The sequence below is a fragment of the Trichechus manatus genome, unplaced genomic scaffold (assembly GCF_000243295.1).
Source record: "Trichechus manatus latirostris isolate Lorelei unplaced genomic scaffold, TriManLat1.0 scaffold00295, whole genome shotgun sequence".
Taxonomy (NCBI): domain Eukaryota; kingdom Metazoa; phylum Chordata; class Mammalia; order Sirenia; family Trichechidae; genus Trichechus; species Trichechus manatus.
The window spans coordinates 1097246-1122887 of record NW_004444231.1 but is presented as its reverse complement, the minus strand read 5'-3'; the positions used below and the strand labels follow the sequence as shown (position 1 = coordinate 1122887).

Here is a 25642-nt window from a genome sequence, read left to right as displayed (position 1 = left end):
GTTAGCAGCCAAGCACGTTAACTATTTGTACCACCCAGGGACTCTAGCCTGGTGTTATAGGTCACTTAAAATTTCTCCATTCCTCCACTTAACTGTTCCTCTGCATATAGACTTCTCACGCCAACCCAAGCCAGTCACTATTTCTAAGCCCTTCCAGGGTCCTGAGTCTGAGGTCCTGCTCTCTGCTTTTCTCCTCATTCTTCAAGGCTCAGCAGAAGTCCTGCCCCCTTCTCGAAGTCAAGTGATCAAAGGCTTCTAGCCTTCTTTCTATGCAGCTGGAGTATAGCTCCTGGAGGGCAAAGACAAATTCATTTTCCTCATCACTGCAACTTGCAAAGCATAGGACCAAGAACATGGTAAGCCAGTGCCTGGTGCAGAAGGCAGTGGCCTGGAGTGGGCAGTGTCCTTCCTTCCTCATACATAAAAGGGAGAGGCCCCCCGTTCCTTGCCTATAGAAGGTGCTTGCTTTGAGCTTGGTTTTCTCTGGTGGAGGTGGGCTGCCCTGTGCCATCCACACTCTTGCACCCAGTCCATCCATTCCACTTGGCACTCGCTGTCTGGGGTTAGGGGTATACTCTGAGGCTGTGAGATGCAGCACATTCACCTGTGCTACAATGAACATCGTCAAGCGGGCGAGTTTTCCAGGTGACCCTGGCCTGTGTTGGGCATCGGCTAATGTACCTTCCTTCCTTTCCCTCCTTGGCCCCATTAGCTTCAGGTTTTCACTGCCTGAGCCGAGAGAAAGGTTACTGGTGAGCACCATGGGGCACAGCGGGTTCAGTACAGGAGAGCAGATAGGATCTCAGCAAGAAATGGGAAGAGGAGCTCAGTGGGGCCCAGATGTGGGGAGCTCAGTGGGGCCCGGGGTGGTAGGCTGGACAGGAGAGGGCTAGACAGAAGGGACAGAGTGGCCAGGAGGAGAGTAGCAAGAGAAAGGAATGTGGCCAAACATGAGAGTTGTGTGGGAGGCTGGAAGTTTGGCGGGAGGCGGAGAGAGATTGTGTCTCCTCAGCCCTGGCCATCTGACAGCACCTGAGAGGAACGTGAGGAAGAAAACAAGACAAACTTTGCCACCTCTGGCTTGTCGAGGAAGTTTGTGTTGGAAAAGAATAACTCACAGGCTCTGCTGTGCCTCTGCCCTCTCTCTACCCACACTTGGGAACAGGCTCTTGACCCCCCTTACCTCTCTGCCACTCCCCTCCCAGCTCCCAGAGCTCCCTCCCTGCTTCTCCCAAGTCCCTAGAACAGAGGGATGGGGCATGGGAGGGAGTCAGTGCCTGGGAGTCTGGCAGGAAACAGACCTGAGGTAGGGAGGGGCGCCACTGACATTCAGAAAGAACAACACCATGTTAAATACCATCCCTGTCCACATGTTTGTGTTTGTTGTTCTGTCTGGGGGCACATACGGAGCCAAGGAGATTCTTCTAGAGTCAGTTGGGCTAGATTCCCAGGAGACAGAGAGAGAGAGTCTGGAGCAAACCCATCTTATTTGCTTTCCCAAAGTGGGAGGAGGCAGACAGGGTCAACTGGGGGGCAGCATTTGCTGAGTATCTCTGCTAGGAGGGCTACATCCCTCGTTCCAGTTCATCTTTCTGATCATTTCTCATTTGATCTTCACAAAAATCCTACAAAGCAGGCATGACTGAAAACATACCCATTTTACAGATGAGGAAATTAAAGTTCAGAAAGTTTCCCAAAGTCATGGGGCTAGCTGGAACTTGAACACAAGTCATCCTGGGTCTAAAGCCTCTGCATCGCCTCTCTTTAGGGGATGCTACCACATTCTTTCTCCTCTCTCCACAGCTCTTCCTTTCCACCCCCGTTCTGAGTGCTGGGAGAAAGTCAAGGGCTATATTAAATGGTAGCCCTTAGCTACACGTGAATATTTAATTTAAATTAAGTTAAATTAAACAAAATCAGAAGTTCAGTTCCTCGGTTATACTAGTACCATTTCAAGTGTCCAATAGCCACGCGTGGCTAGTGGCTACCATATTGGACAACACAGGTATAGGACATTTGCCTCATTGAAGGAAGTTCTACTGGACAGTGCTGGGCTAGAGTTAAAGACAGGTCTGGACTAGAGAGAAAGGAAGGGCCCAGCTCACAGGCTCCTAAGGATGGAGCTGCCTTTGGGAGAAGACTGGGGACATTGCGCAAATGGGGGAGGGGTGAGGTGAGCAGGGGCTCCTCCAGGGCACCGTCTGGGGTGGGTCTGGGCCAGGGGAGAGAGCAGCTAGACCCAACTCCAGGGCCCCTCCCTCCAATACTGATACTCATGGCAATACTAGTGAGCAATTAATTGGTTGGGGTGGGGCCAGAGCTGAAGCAAGAAGGAGGGGAATGGGATGGAGGAGAAACTGGTATCTTTTTGAAGGTCCCGGGCTCTAGGCCTCCTATCCTGGCTTTTTTTCTCATCCTTCAGGAACTCAAAGATGCCTGGCCCTCCCTTATCCTACCCAAACATGAGCTGGCTGCTTCCTGTTCGCTCATCCAGGCCAGGGAGACTGCAAATTGGCTGTAAGGCCACCACCTTCCCAATTAGCCTTATTAGCCTCTTGCTCAGAGACACCAGTTGTGGGGGAGGGGCTGTGAGTGGCCTGTGAGTAACTGAGGTCCAGCTGTGACCGGGGTCCCCAGCCCAAGCCTCCTCCTAGGCTGAGGCCCTGGCAGCCAGCATCTCCCAAACTGTCCTTGGAGTCTCCCAGAAGGGAGAGGCTCTGAGGGAGCTTGTTGCTGGAATGCAGATGCCTAGTTTCAGAGAGGAAAAAGGTTCATTCATTGATGGAGCACATAAAAGGTGTGTGGCAGGCATGGTGCTTGGGCAGTGATAACAGGCGGAGACTATGGGGCACAGATCCTCATGTTTGGAGAAGGAAAGCCCAGGGTGACTGACAGGATACCAACGAAAATTGTGGAACCAGGGCCTGTGGTGGAAACCCCGGTGGGATTGCAAACCTGGGGTGGGGTGTGCTGGAGCACGTACGTGGTTCCGGAAGGGAAAGCTGAAATGTCTGCATCTGTGAGTGGGAGGAGGTCAGGGAGTCAGGAGTAGGGGAAGGATGAGGAATTGGGAGTGGAGGAAAGACTAGGGAGTTGGGAGTTGGGGGGAGAATGGGAGGATGGGGAGTTGGGCATGGAGGGAGCACAGTCAGTCAGGAGAGGAGGGACTATGAGGAGGATGGAGAGTTGGGAGTGGAGGGAGGATAGGTGGATGGGGAGGCGGGAGTGGGGGAGGATGGAGAGTCAGAGGACAGGTGAACACCGAGAGGGAGGAGAGTAGCCACCTTAGAGTGGGCGGTGGGGGCAGGTTCTGTGTTGGGCAACGCACAAATGAGGAGCTAGGGGCAGGCCAGTCAGGTGGCAGGAATTGCTCAGCCCCATGGCCATGGGTACCCCACAGTCCAGCCACGGCTGTTGCTGAGTTGGCAGATGCTCCCCACTGATTAATTCGACTCCTCCCTGCCACACCAAGTTCCCCCGGGCACCTGTCCCTCCGCCTCTCCTCCCCTGCCCACAGTGACTCCTGCCCAGAGAATGTCCAGCTCTGGAATAAAGGACTGCGTGTCCACGAGCTGCTGTCAGTCGACTGCACGGTCAAGATGAGCTTCTCTCGGGCATCCTGGATGGGGAGTGTGGGAGGGCATGGGATGATGGCATTGCTGCTGGTCGCCCTGCTCCTGCCAGGTAGGAAGCTGGGGCTCTGGGAACTGAGGGAGCGGGAGGGACACGCGGTATGCCCACACCAGCTCAGGGAAAGCTGAGGGGATCCAGTGCCTGGAGAGGCCACAGTTCATGTAGGGAGAGTCCCAAGGAGGATGGAAGGAGGGGGAAAGCAAGCACTCTGGCATCTGATGTGTGAGTCCTGGGCTGGCTTCACTGCCTTGTTACCTCAGGAGGGTTACTTAAACTTGCTGAGACTCAAGCTTCTGCAACTCTAAAACAGGCTTAATAATAACATCAAGCCATAGCCTCTGTGAGACTCAAATAATGTAAGTAATATGTGCTTTGGAAATTCTAAAGGGTTATATAAATGTTGATTGCTGTGCTGTCGTTGTTACTATCATTGTTATTAGAGGGCTAGAAGATGAGGAGTAAATATTTAGTACTAATAATAATTGCTTCCATTTAGAGAGCCCTTTTTATGTGCCAGACACTACTCTAAGCACTTTAAATGCATTAGCACTTCTGATCATTACAATAACTACAAAACAAGATTTATTATTCCCATTTTACAACTGGGAACACTGAGGCTCAGAAAGGTTAGGACACTGGCTGAAGATCACAAAGTTAGAAAGCAGTAAAGCCAGGATTCAAACTCAGACTGGCTGACTCCAGGGCCTGTGCTACTGACCACTGGATATATCGCCCTTGAGGAATTTCTGTCACCTTCCCCATGGTCTGGGTGGGTGGAGAGTGGGGTCTGTGGTGTGGAGTGTGGTGGGGAGGAAGGGGAGGAGAGAAGAAATGCTTGTTGAATTAGTGCAGTGGAATGAAGAGGGCTCTGGGCAGAGTAGGGATCTGGCACGGAGGGATATGCAGAGGAGCCTTTTTGAGAGAGAATGTGGCATCACAGATTATGAAGATCTGGTTGCTGATGGGAGTTCCAGAAAAAGAGGCAATAATAAATGGTAACGCATAAAGCTTTGTTTTCTAAAGCACCTTCAATGTAGATTCTCTCACAGTCCTCACAGTAGTGCTGTGAGAAAGGCTGGGCAGACCCAGCCTCTCTGGATGTATAAACTAAAGCTCAGAGAAGTTTAGTGCAATGTCACAGCTAGTATGTGGCTCTGTCCACACCACTTGGGACCTGTGGGGTTGGAGTGGGCAGAGGAAACTCAAGTGAGAGAGGAGAGGAGGAAGGATGGGGGATAAGTTGAGCCTGGGGATTGGTGGGAGCAAAGAGTCAGGGCAAGAAGTTGTTCCCCATCCCCAAGCGAAGTAAGTCAGGAGAAGTCAGATGTGGGCCTGGGTGGTCAGGGAGGGAAGCTGACAATGGTCACCAGCCTCGGAGGAGGGTTCCCTCCTGCTGTCCTTGGGCTGGGCCAGTGAGCGCAGGGGTGTCTCTGGGTGTGGCGTCCTGTCACGCTGGTACCAACAGGTTCTGAAGCAACAGGTGGGTGCCCCTATGTCCTGGCCCCCAGCCAGCTTTACTGGCACGGCCAGTGCTGGTACAGGAAATGGATTTCCACCCCTTACCCAGGCCTAGACTCTCACAGCAAGCTGGTGACTGGATCTTAGTCCTCTGATACCCTGTCCCTTATTTCAGCCCCTTTGCCACCTGGTTTCTCTTTTCCCAGCATTTCTTTTATGTTTTTCCTTCACTTCTCAGCCCCCCATTGTTTTGTCTTTTGCCTTCTCCTTCCACTTGGTCCCTCGGGATCTAGTCCCCCACCTCTCAGAGTCTTGGTCTCCTCCACTCTGTCTATTTGGGTTCCTTTCTTTTAGATCTGTTCGTTCCTGACACTTCCCCATTCCCCCTTGTCTTCAGCTTACTTCTTTGAGGTCTCCCACTTCTGGGTTCTATTTTCTTTTTTTCTGGTACATCTTTGGCCTTCCTGCCTCCCCAAAGCCATATAACTGTCTTTATTCTGCCGTCTCAACAGCCTTCAGAGACTCAACAGTCAGTTCTCCCTCCCTTTTCCGCTGCAAACCCTCCCTGAGCTCTTCTTGGGAGAAGTCGGGGTGGCAGATGACTGGAGTGGGCTGAGGCGTGAGGGAGAGAGCCAGCCTCTCTTTCCCTTACTAACCACTACTTTCCTCCCCAGGGATCTCAGCTAAGAGTATCGGGACCTTCTCAGACCCCTGCAAGGACCACACTCGTATCACCTCCCCCAATGACCCCTGTCTCACTGGGAAGTATGGTTCCAGTAGTTTCAGTGGCCACAGTGGTTCCGGCAGCTCCAGCAGTTCCATTTCCAGTTCCAGTGGCTCCAGTGGTTCCAGTGGCTTCATTAGTGGGTCCAGTGGATACAGTGTCTCCCAGAGTGGTTCTTCAGGATCTTCAGTATTTAAGCCAGGAACAGGGTATTCCCAGATCAGCTACTCCTCCGGATCTGGCTCTGCTCTACAAGGTTCATCCGGCTTCTCCCAGTCCGGAAGCAGCAGCTCCCAATCAGGATCTGGCCCTTTACTGACTGGTGGAGGCTCAAGCTCTTCTGTTTCCCAAAACTCTTGGAAGTCCAGCAGCAGTGGCCAAAGCGTCAGCAATAAGCTGCACCCCTGTAGCTCTGATGTCCCTGACTCTCCCTGCAGTGGGGGCCCCGTTGTCTCACACTCTGGATCCTACATCTCTGGCTCCCACACTGTGTCAGGGGGTCAGAAGCCTGTGGTAGTGATGGTGGAGCAGCATGGCTCTGGTGGCCCCAGAGTGGGTCAAGGTGCCCCCTGTAGCAATGGTGGCCTTCCGGGCAAGCCCTGCCCACCTATCACCTCTGTGGTAGACAAATTCAAAGGTGGCTATGAGGTAGTAGGTGGCTCCTCTGACAGTTACCTGGTCCCAGGCATGACCTACAGTGGGGGTAAGCTCTACCCTGTGGGCTACTTCACCAAAGAAAACCCTGTCAAAGGCTCCCCTGAAGTCCCCTCCTTTGCAGCTGGACCCCCCATCTCTGAGGGCAAATACTTCTCCAGCAACCCAATAATCCCCAGCCACAGCTCTTCTAGTTCCAGCATCTACCAGTCTGGAGCTTCCTCAGCCATTGTGTTCCAGCCCGTGGGCTCTGGTGGGGTCCAGCTCTGCGGGGTTGGCTCCGCAGGCTCCAAGGGGCCCTGCTCCCTCTCCAGTTCTGGAGTCCACCGCAGTTCCAGCAGCTCCAGTTCATCCCTCCATCCCTGTGGCAGTGTTTCCCAGGGTCCCTGCTCCCCACCAGGCACTGGCTCCCTCAGCGGCAGCTCCAGATCCCAATCCAGTGGCAAAATCATCCTTCAGCCCTGTGGCAGCAAGTCCAGCTCTTCTGGTCACCCTTGCATTTCTGTCTTCTCCTCAACATTGAGAGGGGGTCCTGATGGCTCTCCCAAACCTGATCCCTCAGCTGGTGCTAAGCCCTGTGGCTCCGGCATCCCTGGAAAGAACCCCTGCCGTTCCATCCGGGACATCCTGGCCCGCGTGAAACCTCTGGGGCCCCAGCTAGCTGACCCTGAAATTTTCCTCCCCCAGGGAGAGTTACCTGAGAGTTCATAAGTCAGCTTCTGTATATGTGCAAGTGCGGGTACAAACATTTGGCACACCATCTCCCAAGTGGGAGAAGTCCAGGGACCCAGGCATGGGGTGCACTCAGTTTCCCTCCTCCCTCCCCAGACAGATGTTCTACCTCCCCCATTACTGCAATGTGGCAGACTCTCTCTCATCACCTCTTCTTTCTTCGTCTCCCCAAAATGGTAGACCTCAAATCCTATTCTCATTCCCTCCTACTGCTTAGATTCCCATTCCACTGCAATGCCTTCTCTGTCAGATTACTATCCCCTAAATCTCCCCTGACATTTCTTTGAGATGGTACAGTCCATAGTTAACCCCACCCATTCAGGTTCTTGACGGGGAAACTCCCTAAAATGTTCCCAAAAGGTGAGGATTTCTATGCCTGGACAGCAAGTTGCCCCATCCACTCCCCCTTTGCTAAATAAAGCAACATCTAAACCGTTATCTGAAAACAGTGGCCACTTTTCACTCACCTTGGGTAGACTCTTCACCATTTGGTCAACCAACTTGATATCTCACTGGTATGTTATACTTTCAATTCCATGTACCCTCCCCCATCATCGAGCTCACTGTAACCTTGGAAATCACTGTTCCAAACATCACCCCCCCACCCCACCCCGCTTGCCTCTTAAGGTCTCCCTCCATCCCAGCTCCCTTCCTGGCTGCCACTTCCCTCAGTGCTCAGATGTTGCCTGTGTGAGGGAGATGCCAGGACATCCTCAGAGACCTATGCAGGCTCCTTGTGCTGTGTGGATCCTGGACAGATGGCTCAATAAACTGTGCGAACTAGATGCAGACTTTTTGCTTTCTTGGCGTCCTGGGTCTCCTCTTAGGACGTGGGTGGTGCTCCTCTTTGCTTCTAGTGGCCCCCGTGTCCCCCGTTTTCATTACAAGTTGGCCCAGTATTTCTTCACATACTCCTCCCACAAAGGATAACAATAAATATTTGTTGAACTAAATGCAGAGGCTGCCTGATCTCCCAGATTCTTCCTCCCACTTCTCTCCTCTCTCATTGTTCCAGAAAATCCATTCTCTCTCCACTCCTCCTTCACTCTGAGGTCCTTCCTGCCCCCTAGATAGACCCCTAATTATTTCCTCCCCGTCCCCACCCAGGTTCCTTCTCCTCCATTAATTTGTCTCACCTTCTAGAAGCCATCCTCTCTGGGAGTTATGAGTGTCGATTTCTTGGGTTTCTGGGACACCTGGAACCTTGGGAAAGTCTGGGACACAACAACCCAGACCAGATTCTTGGTGACTGAGTAGGAGCCCAGTTGGGTGTTCTGAGAGTTGAGGGCGGAGAAAGTAAAAGGAAGAGAGGAGAGGAACATGACAGGGAGTGCAGCCAAACACGGTGACTCACTGGCCTATATAATAAGGTCCAAAGCAGGGTGGCAGCCAGCTCATGGAGGACAGGGGCTGACAGAGTCCCCTCCACCTCCACACTCCTGCTGCCTCTGCTGTGGTTCTAGAGTGAGAGCTGTGGGTGACATGGCTCTCGGGTGAGAGAGGGCAGAGTACAAGAGTGGAGAAGTGGAGGTGGTCTGCCTGGGAGAAGGGAGAGAGAACATGGACAGAGTGATTTCAGGGCCATGCAACTTATGTGCTGGAGACAGGTGGTGGAGATTCTGAGGCTGAGGAAGTCCTCATATCCCAAGGAGGGGAGAGTGGGCTGTGCTTGTACCTATAGGAAGGGCCCCACCCCAAGCACAAGCAACCTCTAAGAACCTGTGCTTGGCTGCAAAGGAATTCACCTCTCCCTTAGGACCTAAATCATTCCCTACTTTTGGGATAGTGCTGGCTGGTCCCTGAGACATGGCAATCACATGAACAACAGAACAAAGCACTGCCTAGTCCTACATCATCCCTATGATGGGTTATGGACTGGACCATTGTGATCCATAGAGTTTTCACTGGCTGGCTTTCGGTAGTAGATCCCCAGCTCTTTCCTCCTAGTCTGTCTTAGTCTGGAAGCTCTGCTGAAATCTGTTCCATATTACAGCAACACCCAAGCCTCCCTGACAGATGGGTGGTGGCTATGCATAAGGTATATTAGCTGGGAATCAAACCTTGGTCTCCCTCATGAAAGGTGAGAATTTTACCACTGAACCACCATTGCCACTTGGTCACAGATTTAGGGCTGTTGAAAGTTCAAGTCCCGAACCAGGAGAAATGTATTACATTGATCAGAAATGACCTGGGGCAACTCAGCCACCCTGCAGGGTTGTTTGAAGACAGAGAAAGACTCCATAACAGTCCCGTTTCTGTCATCATGGTTGAGTCCCCCTTGGTCCAACAGCTGGCAGCCACTGCAGGAGTCAAGGCAATCAGAGGCTTATGGATTAGAATCACAAGGGGGAGACAGCCTCTGCTGTGGGGACTCCTCTAGTCCCTGGTGTGGTGAAGGTTAATTTTGCAAAAATGGTGGATGTCACTCAAAAGGGCCACTGCCCTCCACCCATTGGCCAGTCTGGAGAGGAGCTCTTCACTCCTCCAGCAGCTAGCCTGCAGCAGGTATGGATGGTGGTGAAACAGTAAAGTCTGTTAACAGCTAATGTTTAGACCTCAGGCAGCCGGCAAGTTTAGTCTGCGGACCTCCCAGAAGCAGTGGTGAGAACAAGGGCATTTCAGAACTTTTTATCATGAGAAATTTCAAACATATTTAAAGTAGACAGAATAGTCAAAGAAACCCTATGCTTCCATCACTCAGTTTCAACAAATATCAACTCATGGCCATTTGACAGTAATATTTAAATGCCATATTTTACTGCTAGTTGGAAACATCTGCTGTCTTTCTATATCTCTTATATTCTGTGGATATATCTGACCATCTATAGTAGGCAGAATGATGCTTCCCCTGAAGATGTCCACATCCTAATCCCTGGAACCCACAAACATATTAGGTTACATGGCAAGGGGAAATTAAGGTTGCAGATGGAATTTTCTAATCAATTGATCTTAGAGTAGGGAGATTATCCAGGATTATCCCGGTGGACCCAATGTGATCACAAGGGTCTATAAATGCAGAAGAGAAAGGAGGTCAGAACGATACAATGTGAGAACCTCACCTGCTGTTGCTGGCTTTGAAGATGGAGGGAGGAGGGGCTACAAGCCCATGCAGGTGGTCTTTAGAAGCTGCAAAAGGCAAAGAAATGGATTTTCTCCTAGAGCTTTCAGAGAGGAATGCAGTCCCCTCAACACCTTGATTTTGAGCCAGGGAGGCCCATTTTGGACTTCCAACCTTCCAGAAATGCAAGATAACAAATTTTTGTTGTTTTAATCCATTAAGTTGTGGTAATTTGTTACAGCAGCAATGTTGTTGTTATGTGCTGTCAAGTCAGTAGGAACCCTATAGGACAGAGTAGAACTGCCCCATAGGGTTTCCAAAGAGCAGCTGGTGGGTTCGAACTGCTGGCCTTCTGGTTAGCAGCCAAGTTCTTAACTGTTGTGCCACCAGGGCTCCACAGCAGCAATAGGGAACTAATAACACCATCATCTGTTAAGGATGGGAACCAGGTCTATTTCCCTAGATACAGGAGTTCACCTATTGGGATCAAGGTGAAGGAGACATGAGGATGCTTGAGAAAGAGGTCCCTGGGGGAGAAAGATCTGGATTCCAAGGAGCGAGAAGAGAACCAGGTGTTTCTATTGCTGAGAAGATGCACTGAAGTGATTGGGATCGCAAGGGTGATGGTCCTTATGTACTTGGTGCAAGGAATCAGGGAAGGGTAGGGCTGGCAACCTGCGATGAGCTGTGAGCCAGGACACCTGCATCAAGAAGGGGCCCAGAGCTCAAGGAAAGGTGCCAGGGTGGGGAGACACCCAGCTTCCTCTCGGACATTCAAGTGGCACCTGTTGCCACAGACAGAATTAGGAAGGAGGGTGGAATGTGGAGATTTATTGTCTTCAAACCACTGGCCCAGCCTGTTTCTGCTGTCCCCCGCCCCATGAGGAGGATAAAGGGCTGGCCGTCCTGGGGCTGAGGGAGATGGTAGAGCTGAGCACGATGCAGGGCCGCATGGCAGGGAGCTGGGCTCTACTGGGCTTGCTCCTGGTTTGTCTTCATCTCCCAGGTATGGAGGCTATGCCCAGCCTTCGGGCAGGAGGGTGCCGGGGCACCCAGGGGAAGTGGAATGAAGGGCAGGGATAAAGGCAGGAAGAATGCACACTTGGGTCCCTGAGGGAAGTATGAGATGGAGTAGGGAAGGGTTAGGAACCAGGGAATCCGGGAAGGGAGGGCATTGGGACCAAACATGAGAGTCCATTGGTTGCTTTATCTTCACTTTCCCTCAGGTCTTTTTGCCCGAAGTATCAGTGCAGTGGAGGAGAAACTCCCCCAAGACTTGGGGATCAACTTGCCTCTGCTTGGACAACCTTCTTTGGCCAGGACCTCCAACTCGGAACAACCTCAGCCCAAGTCAGATGCTGGGTCTAATGGCTTAGCAAAGGGTCTTCTGAAGCCCAAGATGTCTCCATATGATGGCTCCCAGGCTGCAAAAGGTTTTAGTGTACAGAATTGGCTCTCACCTGAGGGACTGCCCTCTGTGGACTCCTGGTCCCCTGAGGGTCCTTGGCCAGTGATGCCTGCGGCAGTCGAGGACCATCCCTGGGATGTGCTGCTGGAAGGACTATCTTACCTTACTAGTGCTGCTGCCCTCCCTCTGAGTAGTGGCCCTATGCCTGAAGGTCCTTCTGCACACTTTGCAGATGCCCCCCCGGATGCTTCTCTCCTCCACCAGGACTCTGAGCTTAGATGGCCACCCCGTTCTAGTCCACTGGAAGCCCAGGGGGAAGTCCCTGCCCAACACCCACTCTGCTCTCTCATGAACAGGATCTGTCAGTCACTTCTGCCTGGTCTCCCCTGGGGGACCCTGAATCCTTGTGTGTCCTGGGGAAGTGGACATCCTGGAACTGGCTGGGGGACAAGGCGCATGCCATCATCCCATGCGGGATGCTGGGGAATCAATAATCAATACCCAGGTTCCAGCTGGGGGAATATCAATCGGTATCCAGATGGCAGCTTGGGGAATAGTAATCAACATCCAGGAGGCAGCTGGGGGAATATTAATCAATATCCAGGGGCTACCTGGGGGAATATTCATCTACCCTCAGGTAACAATAATCAATTCCCTTCCAGAATTCTCCGTCCTCCTGGCTCTTCTTGGAATATTCCAGCTGGCTTCCCCAGTTCTCAAGACCCTGGGTCACAGTGGGGTTAGGAGTGTGACAGGGATGGGGAGGGGGCCCCTAAATTGGAAATCAGAGAGGGAAGTCCTGCCCCCTGCCCTTGCAGTACAAACTGAATTAAGATTCAATCAGCCGATCTCCCAGCATTACCCCTGCTTCTCGCTGCCTCCCCTTCCTCCCTGCGCTGATCAACAATAAAACACAAGTGGTTATGGAATTTCCTTCTCTCAGTGTATTTTTTTATGGTCATAAAACTGAAGTGAATTTTGTCCTTTCTAGCCATGCTCAGTGCCTCTTTGGTCCCCTCCAGATGCTCTCCTGCTGCCCACCCCCCCCACATTCTTTGCAAAAGATCAAAGCCCAGGTGTTTGAGGGTGGAGCCTCACAGTCTTACCCTGGCAAAGTGGGAGAACCGATTCCAGAATTGTACTGGAACCTGAAGAAGGGAGGAGGGGAGGCAGGACTAACTGAGGTGGCACCTGTGCCAGAAGGAGGGCTGAGTCCAGGGAGTTGCTACCAGGGCCAGGGGGGTGCTGAACACCCTTCAATTCCCAGAGACACAGAGAGTCAGAGAAAGCCGTATTGTTGATGCTTAGGTTTTCAACCGTGGAAAGTTCTTGGAAGTGGGTCTCCTTACACACATCACTTAGCACATTGTGCCCGAAAGAACCATGGTCTTTGAAGATTTGTTGACTAAACTGTGGGCCTCCATAAAGGAAGAAAAGAAAGGGAGAAGAGAAAGGGAGAGAAAAACTTTGGAGCCAACAATGCCACCTGCGGTGGCATTTGATGCTTTTATTCTCAAGTGATGACACTTTCTCTTGCTTTAGTCACACTGTGGTCTCCATGCCCTCCCTTTGCTTTTCCCAGGACCTCTGCATCCTTGTACAGGAGTTGGAGGGAGGGGAGGGTCACTCTTAAGAAAGAGCGCATGAGAGCCGGCAGGAGCCAGATGGAGGTGGTGAGGCTTCCAGAAGGGCCTGCCTCTGGTGAAGGTCTGTATTCGTTTCCCCAAATGTATAGTTCACCCTCAGGGTTCAGGTGTGCGCACCCTCCCCACAGTGGAACACCCCAGATCCAAGGAATTGGTTCTGTTGTTGGGAGGGAGGCAGGAGGAGGACAAACACCAGCACTGAGGTGTTTTCAGAACATTCTCCTCTCCCAGTGTCTGCCACGGTCTCCATCCCGCATGGAGAATTCCCTCTTGGGGTACCTTCCCCATCAGCCAACCTTTATCACCACCACATTCCCTTCTTTATCCCCTCAGCCTCCTCGCTCAATTCTTTTCCCACCTTGGACTTCCTTGGTTTCTTCTGGTGGTAAGGCAGGCTGGCCTGTTGTCAGTGTCTGTCTGTCACAAGCCCAAGTTCATTCTCTCAGGCTATCTCTAGCCCTCTTTCCGGTTGCCCCCCTCTCTATTGGTGTGGCTAGTTGCCATCAAGTCGGCTCCAATTCATGGTGACCCCATGTAGAACAGAACCAAATGTTGCCTGGTCCTGCACCATCTTCATGATGTTGATATGCTCAAGTCCATTGCTGTGGCTACTGTATATTTTAAGTACTTTCCAACCTAGGGGGCTCATCTTCCATCACTACATCAGACAATGTTCTATTGTGATCATAAGGTTTTCCATTGGCTAATATTCAGAAAGAGCTCTGGTGGTGCAGTGATTAAGAGCTCGGCTGTTAACCAAGAGATTGGCAGTTCAAATCTACCAGCCACTCCTTGGAAACCCTATGGGGCAGTTCTATTGTGTCCTATAGTGTTGCTATGAGTTGGAATCAACTCGACAGCGACATGTTTTTTTTTTTAAATAGTTTTTAATATTCAGAAGTATCGCCAGGCCTTTCTTCCTAGTCTGTCTCAGTCTGGAAGCTCCACTAAAACCTCTCCACCATGGATGACCCCGCGGGTATTTGAAATACCAGCGCCATAGCTTCTGGTATCATAACAACAACACACAAACCACCATAGCACAACAAACTGACATACGCGTAGTGGCTCCTCTCGATAGTCACTCCTATTTTCACTATTAAAGTCTGTATCCACACTCCCCTCCTCTCTTCCCCACACTCCCTAGAACGTAAGCCCCATGAGGGCAGGGACTTTGTCTTACTTTGTTTACTGAGAAAAGTGAGAACAGTGTCCGGGCCATGGTAGCCCTTTGCCTTCGAGCCCATTTTGACTCACAGAGACCCTGTAGGATGGAGTAGAACTGCCCCATAAAGTTTTCAAGGAGCAGCTAGTGGATTCGAACAGTCGACCTTTTGGTTAGCAGGCGAGCTCTTAACCACTGCGCCACTAGGACCCCCCTGGGCCATGGTAGGCACTCAGTAATCACTGAATGAATGGATGAATCCTCTCTCTCTCTAACTGAGACTCCCTGTTTTCTCTCTTCTTCTAACCTGTTCCTGAGCCACATGGCTACACTAAGAGTCTAATACTGATGCAGACTTTTGTTGTGGCCTTTCCTGGGCCTCACAGACATTTCCTTACAAACGTCACAAAGCCCCTTTCAGCTCATAAAATGCTGTGTTCATTGCTTCATTTAACTCTGACTATCTGTGAGGTAAGGAGCTGTGGTGATGCAATGGTTAAGTGCTCGACTGAAAGGTTGGTGGTTCGAACCCACCCAGCAGCTCCATGGGAGAAAGACCTGGCCATAGAAATTACAGCCTAGAAAACCCTATGAGGCAGATCTACTCTGTCACATTGGGTGGCTTTGAGTCGAAAATCAGTTTGATGGCACACAACAACAGCAATCCTCTGTGAGGAAGGTATCATAAGATCTCCTTTAACTTTTTACAGATGATGAAACTGAGGTGAAGGGAGATTAAACAACTAAGACAAGTTTATATAGCTAATAAGTGACAGAGTCAGTGACTCAAACGTAATTTGTCTCAGTATCTGTCCGGGGAGTATTCAAATACAATATGCAGTTAAACAAAACAGAAAAAAACAACTAACTTTTACTGAGTACCTACTTTGTGCATGACACTCACTAGGTGAGGTGCTTTCATACACATCCTTCCAGCTAAGCCTCACGACAGTTTTACTGGGTAGGCACTGCTGGGCCCCATTACACAAGGGAGATATTGAGGCCCAGAGAGGAAAGCAAGCCAAGGATTGCACAGAGGTAACACTGTGCCGAGGGAGTGAGGTTTGTCCCATAGTCAGCCGGTGTTGATGGCTGGTGGGTGCTGAGGCTACAACAGTGGAGGGTCCTGGGGTAGCTGTGGCCAGCCTTGTCAGAGTGGTCAATTGTTGCTAAAAATAGGAATAAAAAGTTCTAAGATTTGCAGCCGTCTGTCAGTTGGTTATACTGTGGCAGGTTGCATGTTGCTGTGATGCTGGAAGCTATGCCACCAGTATTTCAAATACCAGCAGGGTCACTCATGGTGGACAGGTTTCAGCAGAGCTTCCAGACTAAGACACTAGGAAGAAAGGCCTGGCGATGTACTTCTGAAAATCAGCCAATGAAAACTCTATAGATCACTATAGAATATTGTCCAATGCAGTGCTGGAAGATGAGCCCTCAAGGTTGGAAAGAAACAATGGGCTCAAGCATGCTGGTGATAATAAGGATGGTTGGGGCTAGGTGTCACGGACTGAATTGTGTCCCCTCAAAATATTTGTCAGCTTGGCTAGGTCATGATTATTTCCAGTATTGTATGATTGTCTTCCATTTTATCATCTGACGTGATTTCCCTATGTGTTGTAAACTCTCTCACTATGATGTAATAAGATGGATTAGTGGAAGTTATATTGATGAGGTCTACAAGATTAGGTAGTGTCTAAAGTCAATCTCTTTGGAGATATAAAAGAGAGAAGCGAGCAGAGAGACATGGGAACCTCACACCACCAAGAAAGCAGCGCCGGGAGCAGAGCACGTCCTTTGGAGCTGAGGTTCCTGTGCAGAGAAACTCCCAAAGCAAGGGAAGCCTGATGACATGGACCTTCCTGCAGAGCTGACAGAGGAAGTGTTCCCTGGAGCTGATGCCCTGAATTTGGACTTGTAGCCTACTGGACTGTGAGGAAATAAACTTCTCTTTGTGAAAGCCATCCACTTGTGGTCTTTCTGTTATAGCAGCACTAGATGACTAAGACACGAAAACACGACTAGGTAACATTTGGTTCTGTTGTACATGGGGTCATCAGGAATCAGAACCAACTTGAGGGCAACTAACAGCAACAACAAAGTTTACAGTGGGGGTTGATGCTGGTGCACCGATTTTATGTTTTTATTAGTGGTGGAAGTGGCAGCTGGAGTAGCAGGAGCCATCTCTCCTGTCCTGGGAGGTGAGCTTCTACAGTAGAAAAAGCACTTGTCTAGAAGTTAGAAGACCCAGATTCCCCTTCTGTGTGCCTGCACTGCTTGCCCTGCCACGTCAGCTTAGGTAAGCCACAAAATGGAATGAAAGCAGATGTCCGGCCTACCTCACGAGGTTGTTATAAAGTTTAGTTAGTATACTGGTAAAGTGCTTCAGAGACTGAAAAACTGAGTGTTTGTAGGGATTGACTATAATGCAATAAATTGTCCCAGTGAGGCCTTCCTAGTGGGACCACATGGCAGGGTAGTTCTTAGCCCCACAGAGAGAGGCTAGTCTGGTGAAGTGGCCGTTTTTGGCTGCACGGTTGATCGTTAAGATTGGTGTGATGCTTCTCCCAGGAATTACTTACTAAAGAATGATTCCAGGATCAAGAAGTGAGAGTTGGCTTCTCATTTAAATACTTGATTCCACCAACAAACTGTGTTCACTCAGTCAGGTGTTTTTCACTTATACGTACACTCTTGGGTGATAATAATAATAGCTTCCTTTATTATATATTAGGTTGGCAGTTTGAATCCACCAGCTGCTCCTTGGAAACACTGTGGGGGCTCTTCTACTCTGTCCTATAGGGTCACTATGAGTTGGAATTGACTCTGTGGCAATGGGTACAGGTTATTATATATTTACCATGAACTACAGGGTTATTTCAATTAATCCTCACAAGAACTCTGGCATGCAGTTTCTCTTATTTCCGTTTTACAGTTGAAGAAACTGAGGCTCAACAATGTTAAGTAATTTACCCAAGTCCATGGGTAAGAGGTGAAGAAGCTTGGCTATGGTAACATTTGGAAACTGCAAACCTGGGTGGGCACACCCTACAGAGCAGGTGAAAGATTCTCCAGGCCCTGACCCCACATCTCTATCACCACCTGGAGTCCTTCCTCCAACAAGTTCATTTTCTCCCATCTTTCTATGTCACCTGAAGGTCAGCAGTCTGGTTCTGGTTTTATCTGTTTCTCTAGACAAGATGCCTACCTATTGGGCTCTTCTTATTATTCCGTTGGAAGGATGTCCCTATTGTCTTCCTCCTGTCTTCTAGGTGGGCATTCACCTTTTGATTGGCAGGAGCCTAGTGAGCACAATTTAGGAGACTCTCAGCTTTACTAACTCATACTCTCACACGTCAGAGTGAGCACACACAATCCCTCAAGAAAATCAGCCACACACCAGGGTTTTTAGTTTCACCCACTTACAGATTACCCTGGTCACAGAGCCTGTAGAGTCCAGGGATCAGATAGCGGGAGGATAGTAGGAGCTTCAGGTCTGAGAGACCTAGCTGTGGCCAGTGTCTTTGTTATCTAGTGCTGCTATAACAGAAATACCACAAACGGGTGGCTTTAACAAGCAGAAGTTTATTCTCTCACAGTCTAGTAGGCTAGAAGTCCGCATTCAGGCTGCCAGCTCCAGGGAAAGGCTTTCTCTCTCTGTCAGCTCTGGAGGAAGGTCCTTGTCGTCAATCTTCCCCTGGTCTAGGAGCTTCTCATAGCAGGGATGCCAGGTTCAAGGGATGTGCTCTGCTCCTGGCACAACTTTCTTGGTGGTATGAGGTTCCCATGTCTCTCTACTCGATTCTCTATTTTATATCTCAAAAGAGATTGACCTAAAACAACCTAATCTTGTGGATTGAGTTCTGCGTCATTAACATAACTGCTCCTAATCCCACCTCATTAACGTCAGAGAGGTAGGATTTACACCACATAGGAAAATCACATCAGATAACAAAATCATGGACAATCACAAAATACTGGGAATCATGGACTAGCCAAGTTGACACACATTTTGGGGGGACACCATTCAATCCATAACTCTGTGGTACGAACCCTCTAGTGGCTGTTCTAGGGGTTGTTACTGGCCCCACGTAGACCAACAGGATTATTGTTGTTGTTAGGTGCTGTCAAGTTAGTTCCAACTCATAGCGATACTATGTATAACAGAATGAAACACTACCTGGTCTTGCGCCATCCTCACAAATCATTGTTATGCTTGAGCCCATTGTTGCAGCCACTGTGTCAATCCATCTCATTGAGGGTCTTCCTCTTTTTTGTTGACCCTGTACTCTACCAAGCGTGATGTCCTTCTCCAGGGACTGATTCTTCCTGATAAAATGTCCAGAGTATGTGAGACGTAGTCTCGCTATCCTTGCTTCTAAGGAGCATCCTGGTTGTACTTCTTCCAAGACAGATTTATTCGTTCTTTTGGCAGTCCATGATATATTCACTATTCTTCGCCAACACCTCAATTCAAAGGCATCAATTCTTCTTCTGTCTTCCTTATTCATCATCCAGCTTTTACACGCATATGAAGCGATTGAAAACATCATGGCTTGGGTCAGGCACACCTTAGTCTTCAAGGTGACATCTTTGCTTTTCAACACTTTAAAGAGGTCTTTTGCAGCAGATTTGCCCAATGCAATGAGTCTTTCGATTTCTTGACTGCTGCTTCCGTGGGTATTGATTGTGGATCCAAGTAAAATGAAATCCTTGACAACTTCAATATTTTCTCTGTTTATCATGATGTTGCTTGTTGGTTCGGTTGTGAAGACTTTTGTTTTCTTTATGTTGAGGTGTAATCCATACTGAAGGCTGTAGTCTTTGATGTTCATCAGTAAATGCTTCAAGTCCTCTTCACTTTCAGCGAGCAAGGTTGTGTTATCTGCATAACACATCCAACAGGATGGATATGGCTTACCCCAAAGTAGCAGTAAATGCTAGTGCTATAGTTATTGTTTGTTCTAAAGGAGCAGGGTAGGCTGACGTGGAAATAATTTTTGGTCTCAGATGGTGTCCGGCTAGACAATCCCCAATATGGGAGGGTGATAGAGAAAAGTTGCAAGATAATTTCAAGACCATTGAGTCCTTGGCCTCAAGTGACAGTCACAACTGATGAAGCAGAAACTGTTTACTGTCTCAGTGTCCTTTTCCTATGCTAGTAGATCTCGAACTGCTTGCTGGCTACCCAGGACAATCCACTACTATTCACTCTGGCTGGGGTCTGACCTCCTGGTCCCACGAGCTGGACTCTCCCTCTGGCCTCACTCCATCAAAACTCACCTCTCCTGTATCCCATTTCTTCAAGTTCTATTCACTGTGACATGCGAACATGATGAATTCAGAGCAACTACCTCTGTTAGCAATGAACAGAGGTGAAGATGGTGAGGGTAGAAAGATAAAACCAATTTGTTATATTACCAAACAAACCCCACTGCCGCTGAGTCCATTCCGACTCATAGCAAGCTGTAGGATGGAGTAGAACTGCCCCATAGGGCTTCCAACGATGTAAATCTTTTCAGAAGCAGATTTCCACATCTTTACCCTGCAAAGTGGCTGGTGGGTTTGAACCACTGACCTTTCAGTTAACAGCCAAGTGCTGTAACCACTGCTCTACCAGGGCTCCTTAATCTGCTATATTAATAGACTCTTAACATAAATCTGTCACTCTTATAAATTTGTGAAATAATGAACATTAAAGCATTAAACAATTAACATTCTTTTATCTACATACTTGACGGCTGCTTTCATGGACGTTGATTGTTGGTGTAAGTAGAATAAAATCCTTACCTTGTACCAAAACTATCCTGAGGTCACCTTTTAGCGAAATAACAGATTGGCACACAAAATAAAGGATATTACTCGTAAGTACGATGTTCCATTAAAAAACTAGCTATATGAAACCAAAAGGTCAATAATTTCTCTATAGTAAAAAGAGAAGATAAGGGAGCAGAGAAACTAGAGTATTGGAAATGGAACAACCAGAACACAATTAAAGAGAATGTTGACACATTGTGAAAAATGTAATTAATGTCACTGAACAATTTGTGTAGAAATTGTCAAATGGGAAACTAACTTGCTGTGTAAACTTTCACCAAAAATACAATAAAATATTATTTAAAAAAAAAGAAAGAAATCATGGACAACTTCAATTTCTTCTCCATTTATCATGATGTTGTTTATTGGTCCAGTTGTGAGGATTTTCACTTTCTTCACATTCAGATGTAATCCATACTAAAGGCAGTAATCTTTAACCTTTATCAATAAGTGCTTCAAGTTGTCTTCATTTTCAGGAAGCAAGAAACGCAACCAGAATGTTCCTTAGAAGGGAGGATGGAGAGACTTAGACTCACTTACTTTGGACATGTCATCAGGAAAGACCAAACACTAGAAAATGACTTCGTGCTTGGTAAAGAAGAGTCAGCTAAAATGAGGGAAACCCTCCATGAGACAGATTGACACAATTGCCACAATAGTGCATTCAAACATACCAATGATCACAAAGATGATGCAGGACCAGGCAACCTTGTATATAACAGAATGAAACATTGCCTGGTTCTGCGCCTTCCTCACAATTGTTACTATGTTTGAGCCCATTGTTGCAGCCACTGTGTCAATCCATCTCATTGAGGATCTCCCGTCTTTTCACTGACCCTCTACTTTACAAAGCATGATGTCTTTCTCCAGTGATTAGTACCATGGATTTAAACTTGTTTCTTCATTCTCTTGCTTCTCCTTCTTCTTCCATTCTTAGTAGAATATCCATATTTTTTAATTTTTATACCATTCTGAGGTGTCAATAACCTTAATATATCCAAAAGGAAAAGAAATATCATCTCAGACCAACCAACATTTCAGGTTCTGCATTTTGACCGTTGAGTCTCAGTTGTACATGAGGCCTGGTTAAACAGTTCATGGTGATTCTCATTCGAGCTGCTAGTCTTCAGTCTGAGCTGCTGCTGCTTCTAATTAAACTTCACCAGTTAAAAAAAAAAAGCTTTAAAACAAACAAAATAACAGCTTTCTTGAGATATAATTTACATACTATTCAGTTCACCCATTTAAAGTGTACAATTCAGTTGCTTTTAGTATATTCAGAGTTGTGTAACAACACTACAATCAATTCTAGAACATTTTCATCACTTCCAAAAGAAATTCCATACCCGTTAGCAGTCCTTCCCCATTTCTCCCCAACCCCAGCCCTAGGCAGTCACCAATATGCCTATCATGGACATTTCATATGAATGGAATCCTATATATGAAGTCATTTGTGACTGGCTTCTGTCGCTTAGCTTAATGTCTTCAAGGTTCATCCATGGTATAACATGTATCAGTATTTTATTCCTTTTCACTGTCGAATAATATTCCATTGTATGGATGTTGTTGTTATTGTTGTTATGTGCTGTCAAGTCAGTTCCAACCGATAGTGACCCGATGTACAACAGAACGAAACACTGCCCGGTCCTGCTCCATCTTTATAATCATTGTTATGCTTGAGCCCATTGTTATGCTTGAGCCCATTGTTGCAGCCGTTAACAATCTTCGTTATGCAGATGATACAACCTTGCTTCCTGAAAGTGAAATTGTACAGATAGGCTACATTTTATTGATCCATTCAATAGTCGATGGACATTTTGGGTTGTTTCCACTTTTTGGCTATTATGAATATTCATGCAGAAGTTCTTGCGTGGACATATGTTTTGTTTCTCTTGGATATATACCTAGGAGTGAAATTGCTGGGTCATTCCGGTAATTCTACGTTTATCCTTTTGACGAACTGCCAGATTCTTCCAAAGTGGCTGCAATTTCTCTGTATCTTTGCCAACATCACTACTGTCTGTCTTTTTTATTATAGTTATCCTAGTGGGTGTGAAGTGGTGTATCATTGTGGAATAAAATTGTTTAAAATGCACATCGTTTACATTTAGATTTTGGAATTTTGCAATCTATTTTCTCCCCCTAATGTAACATACTTTAAAAATCTCTCCTGACCTGTATTGAATAATTCATTTTTCTCTCTTGATACACTGACTTGATCTATTAGCACTATGAAAACTTATGCATTTCTTACTTGTATTTTATTATAAACAGTGGCCATCTTAGTTATCTAGTGCTGCTATGACAGAAATACTACAAGTAGGTGGCTTTAACAAACAAAAATTTATTTTCTCACAGTTTAGGAGGCTAGAAGTCCAAATTCAGGGTGCCTGCTCTAGGGAAAGGCTTTCTCTCTCTGTTGGCTCTAGGGGAAAGTCCTTGCCTCTTTTCAGCTTCTGTTTCTTGGTTCCTTGGAGATCTCATGTAACATGGCATCTATCTTATCCCAACTGTGCTATTTTTCGCTTTCTGCTTCGTCTGCTCTTTTATATCTGAAAAGAGATGGATTTAAGACATACCTTATACTAATACTACCTCATTAACATAACAAAGAAAATCCATTCCCAAATGAGATTATAACCACAGTCATAGAGGTTAGGATTTTTAACACATATTTGGGGGGGGCGGGGCACAATTCAATCCATCAGTGAGCAATCTAGATATTTAATCTTATTAGAAATGAGGAATTGAGTTGACTTGGTTAGCTCTGCTTTTTTAGTGATCTTTTCTCTTAATTTATTGTCTAGACACCTACTATTGAAATTGCCTTCTCTTTCATTATTGCCTGACACCACCCCTTGTTACATCTTCTTATTTCTGCTAAAGTTCCTACTTACAGTGGGGCTACTTGACTTTTTCACCATTGCCTTTGGGTTTTTTTTTTTTTTCTGCTTACATAGATGCAAGTAAGCACCTATAGATGCTTTATAAACAGACACATAATTAATAGAAGAAACAAGGCGAACAGTTCCCTTTTTACTACAATCATGAAGATTCCATTCTTCTGTGTTACAACCACCTTTTGTGCACTTTACATTAACTTCTATCTTTTCAGTATTATAATGATCTCATAGGCTTCCACAACCTCCATTTCTTTCAATTAACTGAAATTATCATTCTTTCCGCTCTTGTTTCTCATGCTCAATTGTCTCAGCTTGAACAATGGGAGCTCCTGTAAGTTGGCTCCTCTGTCATTCTTAGCACTTTCCTTCACACTCTTGAAGGCATCCTTACTTTCCAGCAACAACAGAACATTCAAGTCCCATCCTGATTCTTTCCTTCCCTGACACATGGAATCAGCTGTCACCTAAACCTTGGATGCTAAAGGGACCTAGTTTAAGTGAAGAACAGTGTTTGGAACCAAAGGTAGCACGCTGGGTGTCCACTTTAGAGTTGGTAAAAATGTTACCTTCTCTGTTGGCCACTTTTAAGATAGACAATTTATACTAAGTTTTCTTGTTTAACATGATTTGTTTATTAGAGTATGGGGTGTCATTAACCACTAAGACTTTCTACATCATTAAGAGGGGAACATACTCTGGACCAGGTTGCATGCCAGGGAAGGAACATTTGGAGGCTAACATAGGCGTGCAGAGGGTTGGAGAGTATGAATTAGGAACATTCTAGGTCAAGGTGAGGTTAGAATTGGGAGCCAGTTAGTTGCAGAGATTTGAGGTCATCAGTTTCAGATAGGATTGCTCAGTGATATTTCTGAGCTTCATAGGGTTTTCTGTTTCTTGGCTGTGATTTTTATGGAAGCAGATCACCAGGCCTTTCTTTTGGGGTGCTGCTGGGTAGGCTCGAAACTGTAGTTAGCATACAAGCGCAAAGCATTTACACCACTCAGAGACCTTGTTCAGCATCTGTCTTAGTCATCTAGTGCTGCTCTAACAGAAATATCACAAGTGGATGGCTTCAGCAAACAGAAGTTTATTCTCTCACAGTCCAGTAAGCTGCAAGTCCAAATTCAGGGTGTCAGCTCCAGGGGAACGCTTTCTCCTTCGGCTCTGGAGGAAGGTCCGTGTCATCAGTCTTCCCTCGGTCTGGGAGCTTCTCTGCACAGGAACCTCAGGTCCAAAGGATGCGCTCTGCGCCCAGCACTGCTTTCTTGGTGGTACGAGGTTCCCATGTGTCTCTGCTGACTTCTCTCTTTTATATCTCAAAAGAGATTGCATTAAGACACTAATCTTGTCAACCTCATCAGTATAACCTCATCACAGTGATAGAATTTATAACACCTGAGGAGATGACATATAATCTCACCATAGTGGTAGAGTTTACAACACATAAGGAAATCACATCAGATAACACAGTCATACAATACTGGGAATCATGACCCAGCCAAGCTGCTACCCACATTTTTTGGGGGACACAATTCAATCCATGACAGCATCATAAACCAAAAACCCAAACCTTTTGCCATTGAGTCAATTCTGACTCATAGCAATACACAATTGTTAAGCCTCCGCAGGCTGATGGGTGGTGGCTGCACATGAAGAGCATTGACTGATAATGCAAATGAGTCTCCCACCTGGAAGTCAAGAATGGAAGGAAAGAATTCTACCGCAGAACTACCACTGCCCTCATAGGCAGACATTGTCAAATGTTTCCACAAAGAGTATTTAATTTATCTGAAGAACCATGGGAACGCAGGGTTTTAATCAAAAGATTAACAGGATCATATCTGCCTTTTACAACGATTTCTCAGTATGAGTGAAGAGACTGGAGGGAATTAAGTGTGGATGAAGAAGCCCTGGTGGTGCAGTGGTTGAGTGCTCGGCTGCTAACCTAAAGGTCGGCGATTTGAACCCGTCAGAGAAAGATGTGGCAGTCTGCTTCTGTAAAGATTACAGCTTTGGAAACCCTATGGGCAGTTCTACTCTGTTTTACAGGATCGCTGTGAGTCGGAATCAGCTTGATGGCAATGGGTTTCTTTGTTTTTTGGAAGTGTGGATGAGAAAAGGGATAGAGTTTGATGATCTGACAGCTTCAATCAAGTGAGAAATGGTACAGAAAAGGGCGGTTACCAGCACTGACAGCAAGTCTAGCTGGCTTCGCAGTAGCCAGGGCTGACTCCTTGGGGCAGGTCCCCAGGAGAGGAAATGACTCCTCAGTCAGTTCTGTGGGGCCTGGCTAAGAGTGCTTTACATGCAAGGGAGGTGGTTTGTTTAATTGTTAAATGTGTTTCCTGTTTATGTCTTTCTTTCTCAAGTAGGGATCCCGTGCCTCCCACTCGGATGGTTACAACAATCTCCTAATTGGCCTCATACCTACAGGCTTGGCCTCC

The 25642-nt window shown here is 47.5% G+C and overlaps 2 protein-coding genes across 2 annotated transcripts; both read left to right on the top strand.

Annotated features, from left to right (window-relative positions):
* Positions 1 to 3599: 3599 nt before the first annotated feature.
* CDSN (corneodesmosin) lies at positions 3600 to 7180 on the top strand. Its single transcript, XM_004390390.1, has 2 exons — positions 3600 to 3684; positions 5766 to 7180. Exons 1-2 carry the CDS (start codon positions 3600 to 3602, stop codon positions 7178 to 7180), a joined length of 1500 nt encoding a protein of 499 aa, XP_004390447.1.
* Positions 7181 to 11198: 4018 nt separating this feature from the next.
* On the top strand, positions 11199 to 12411 carry CUNH6orf15 (chromosome unknown C6orf15 homolog). The gene is made up of 2 exons (XM_004390400.1): positions 11199 to 11265; positions 11486 to 12411. The coding sequence occupies exons 1-2, from the start codon at positions 11199 to 11201 to the stop codon at positions 12409 to 12411; spliced, it is 993 nt and encodes a 330-aa protein (XP_004390457.1).
* Positions 12412 to 25642: the final 13231 nt, after the last annotated feature.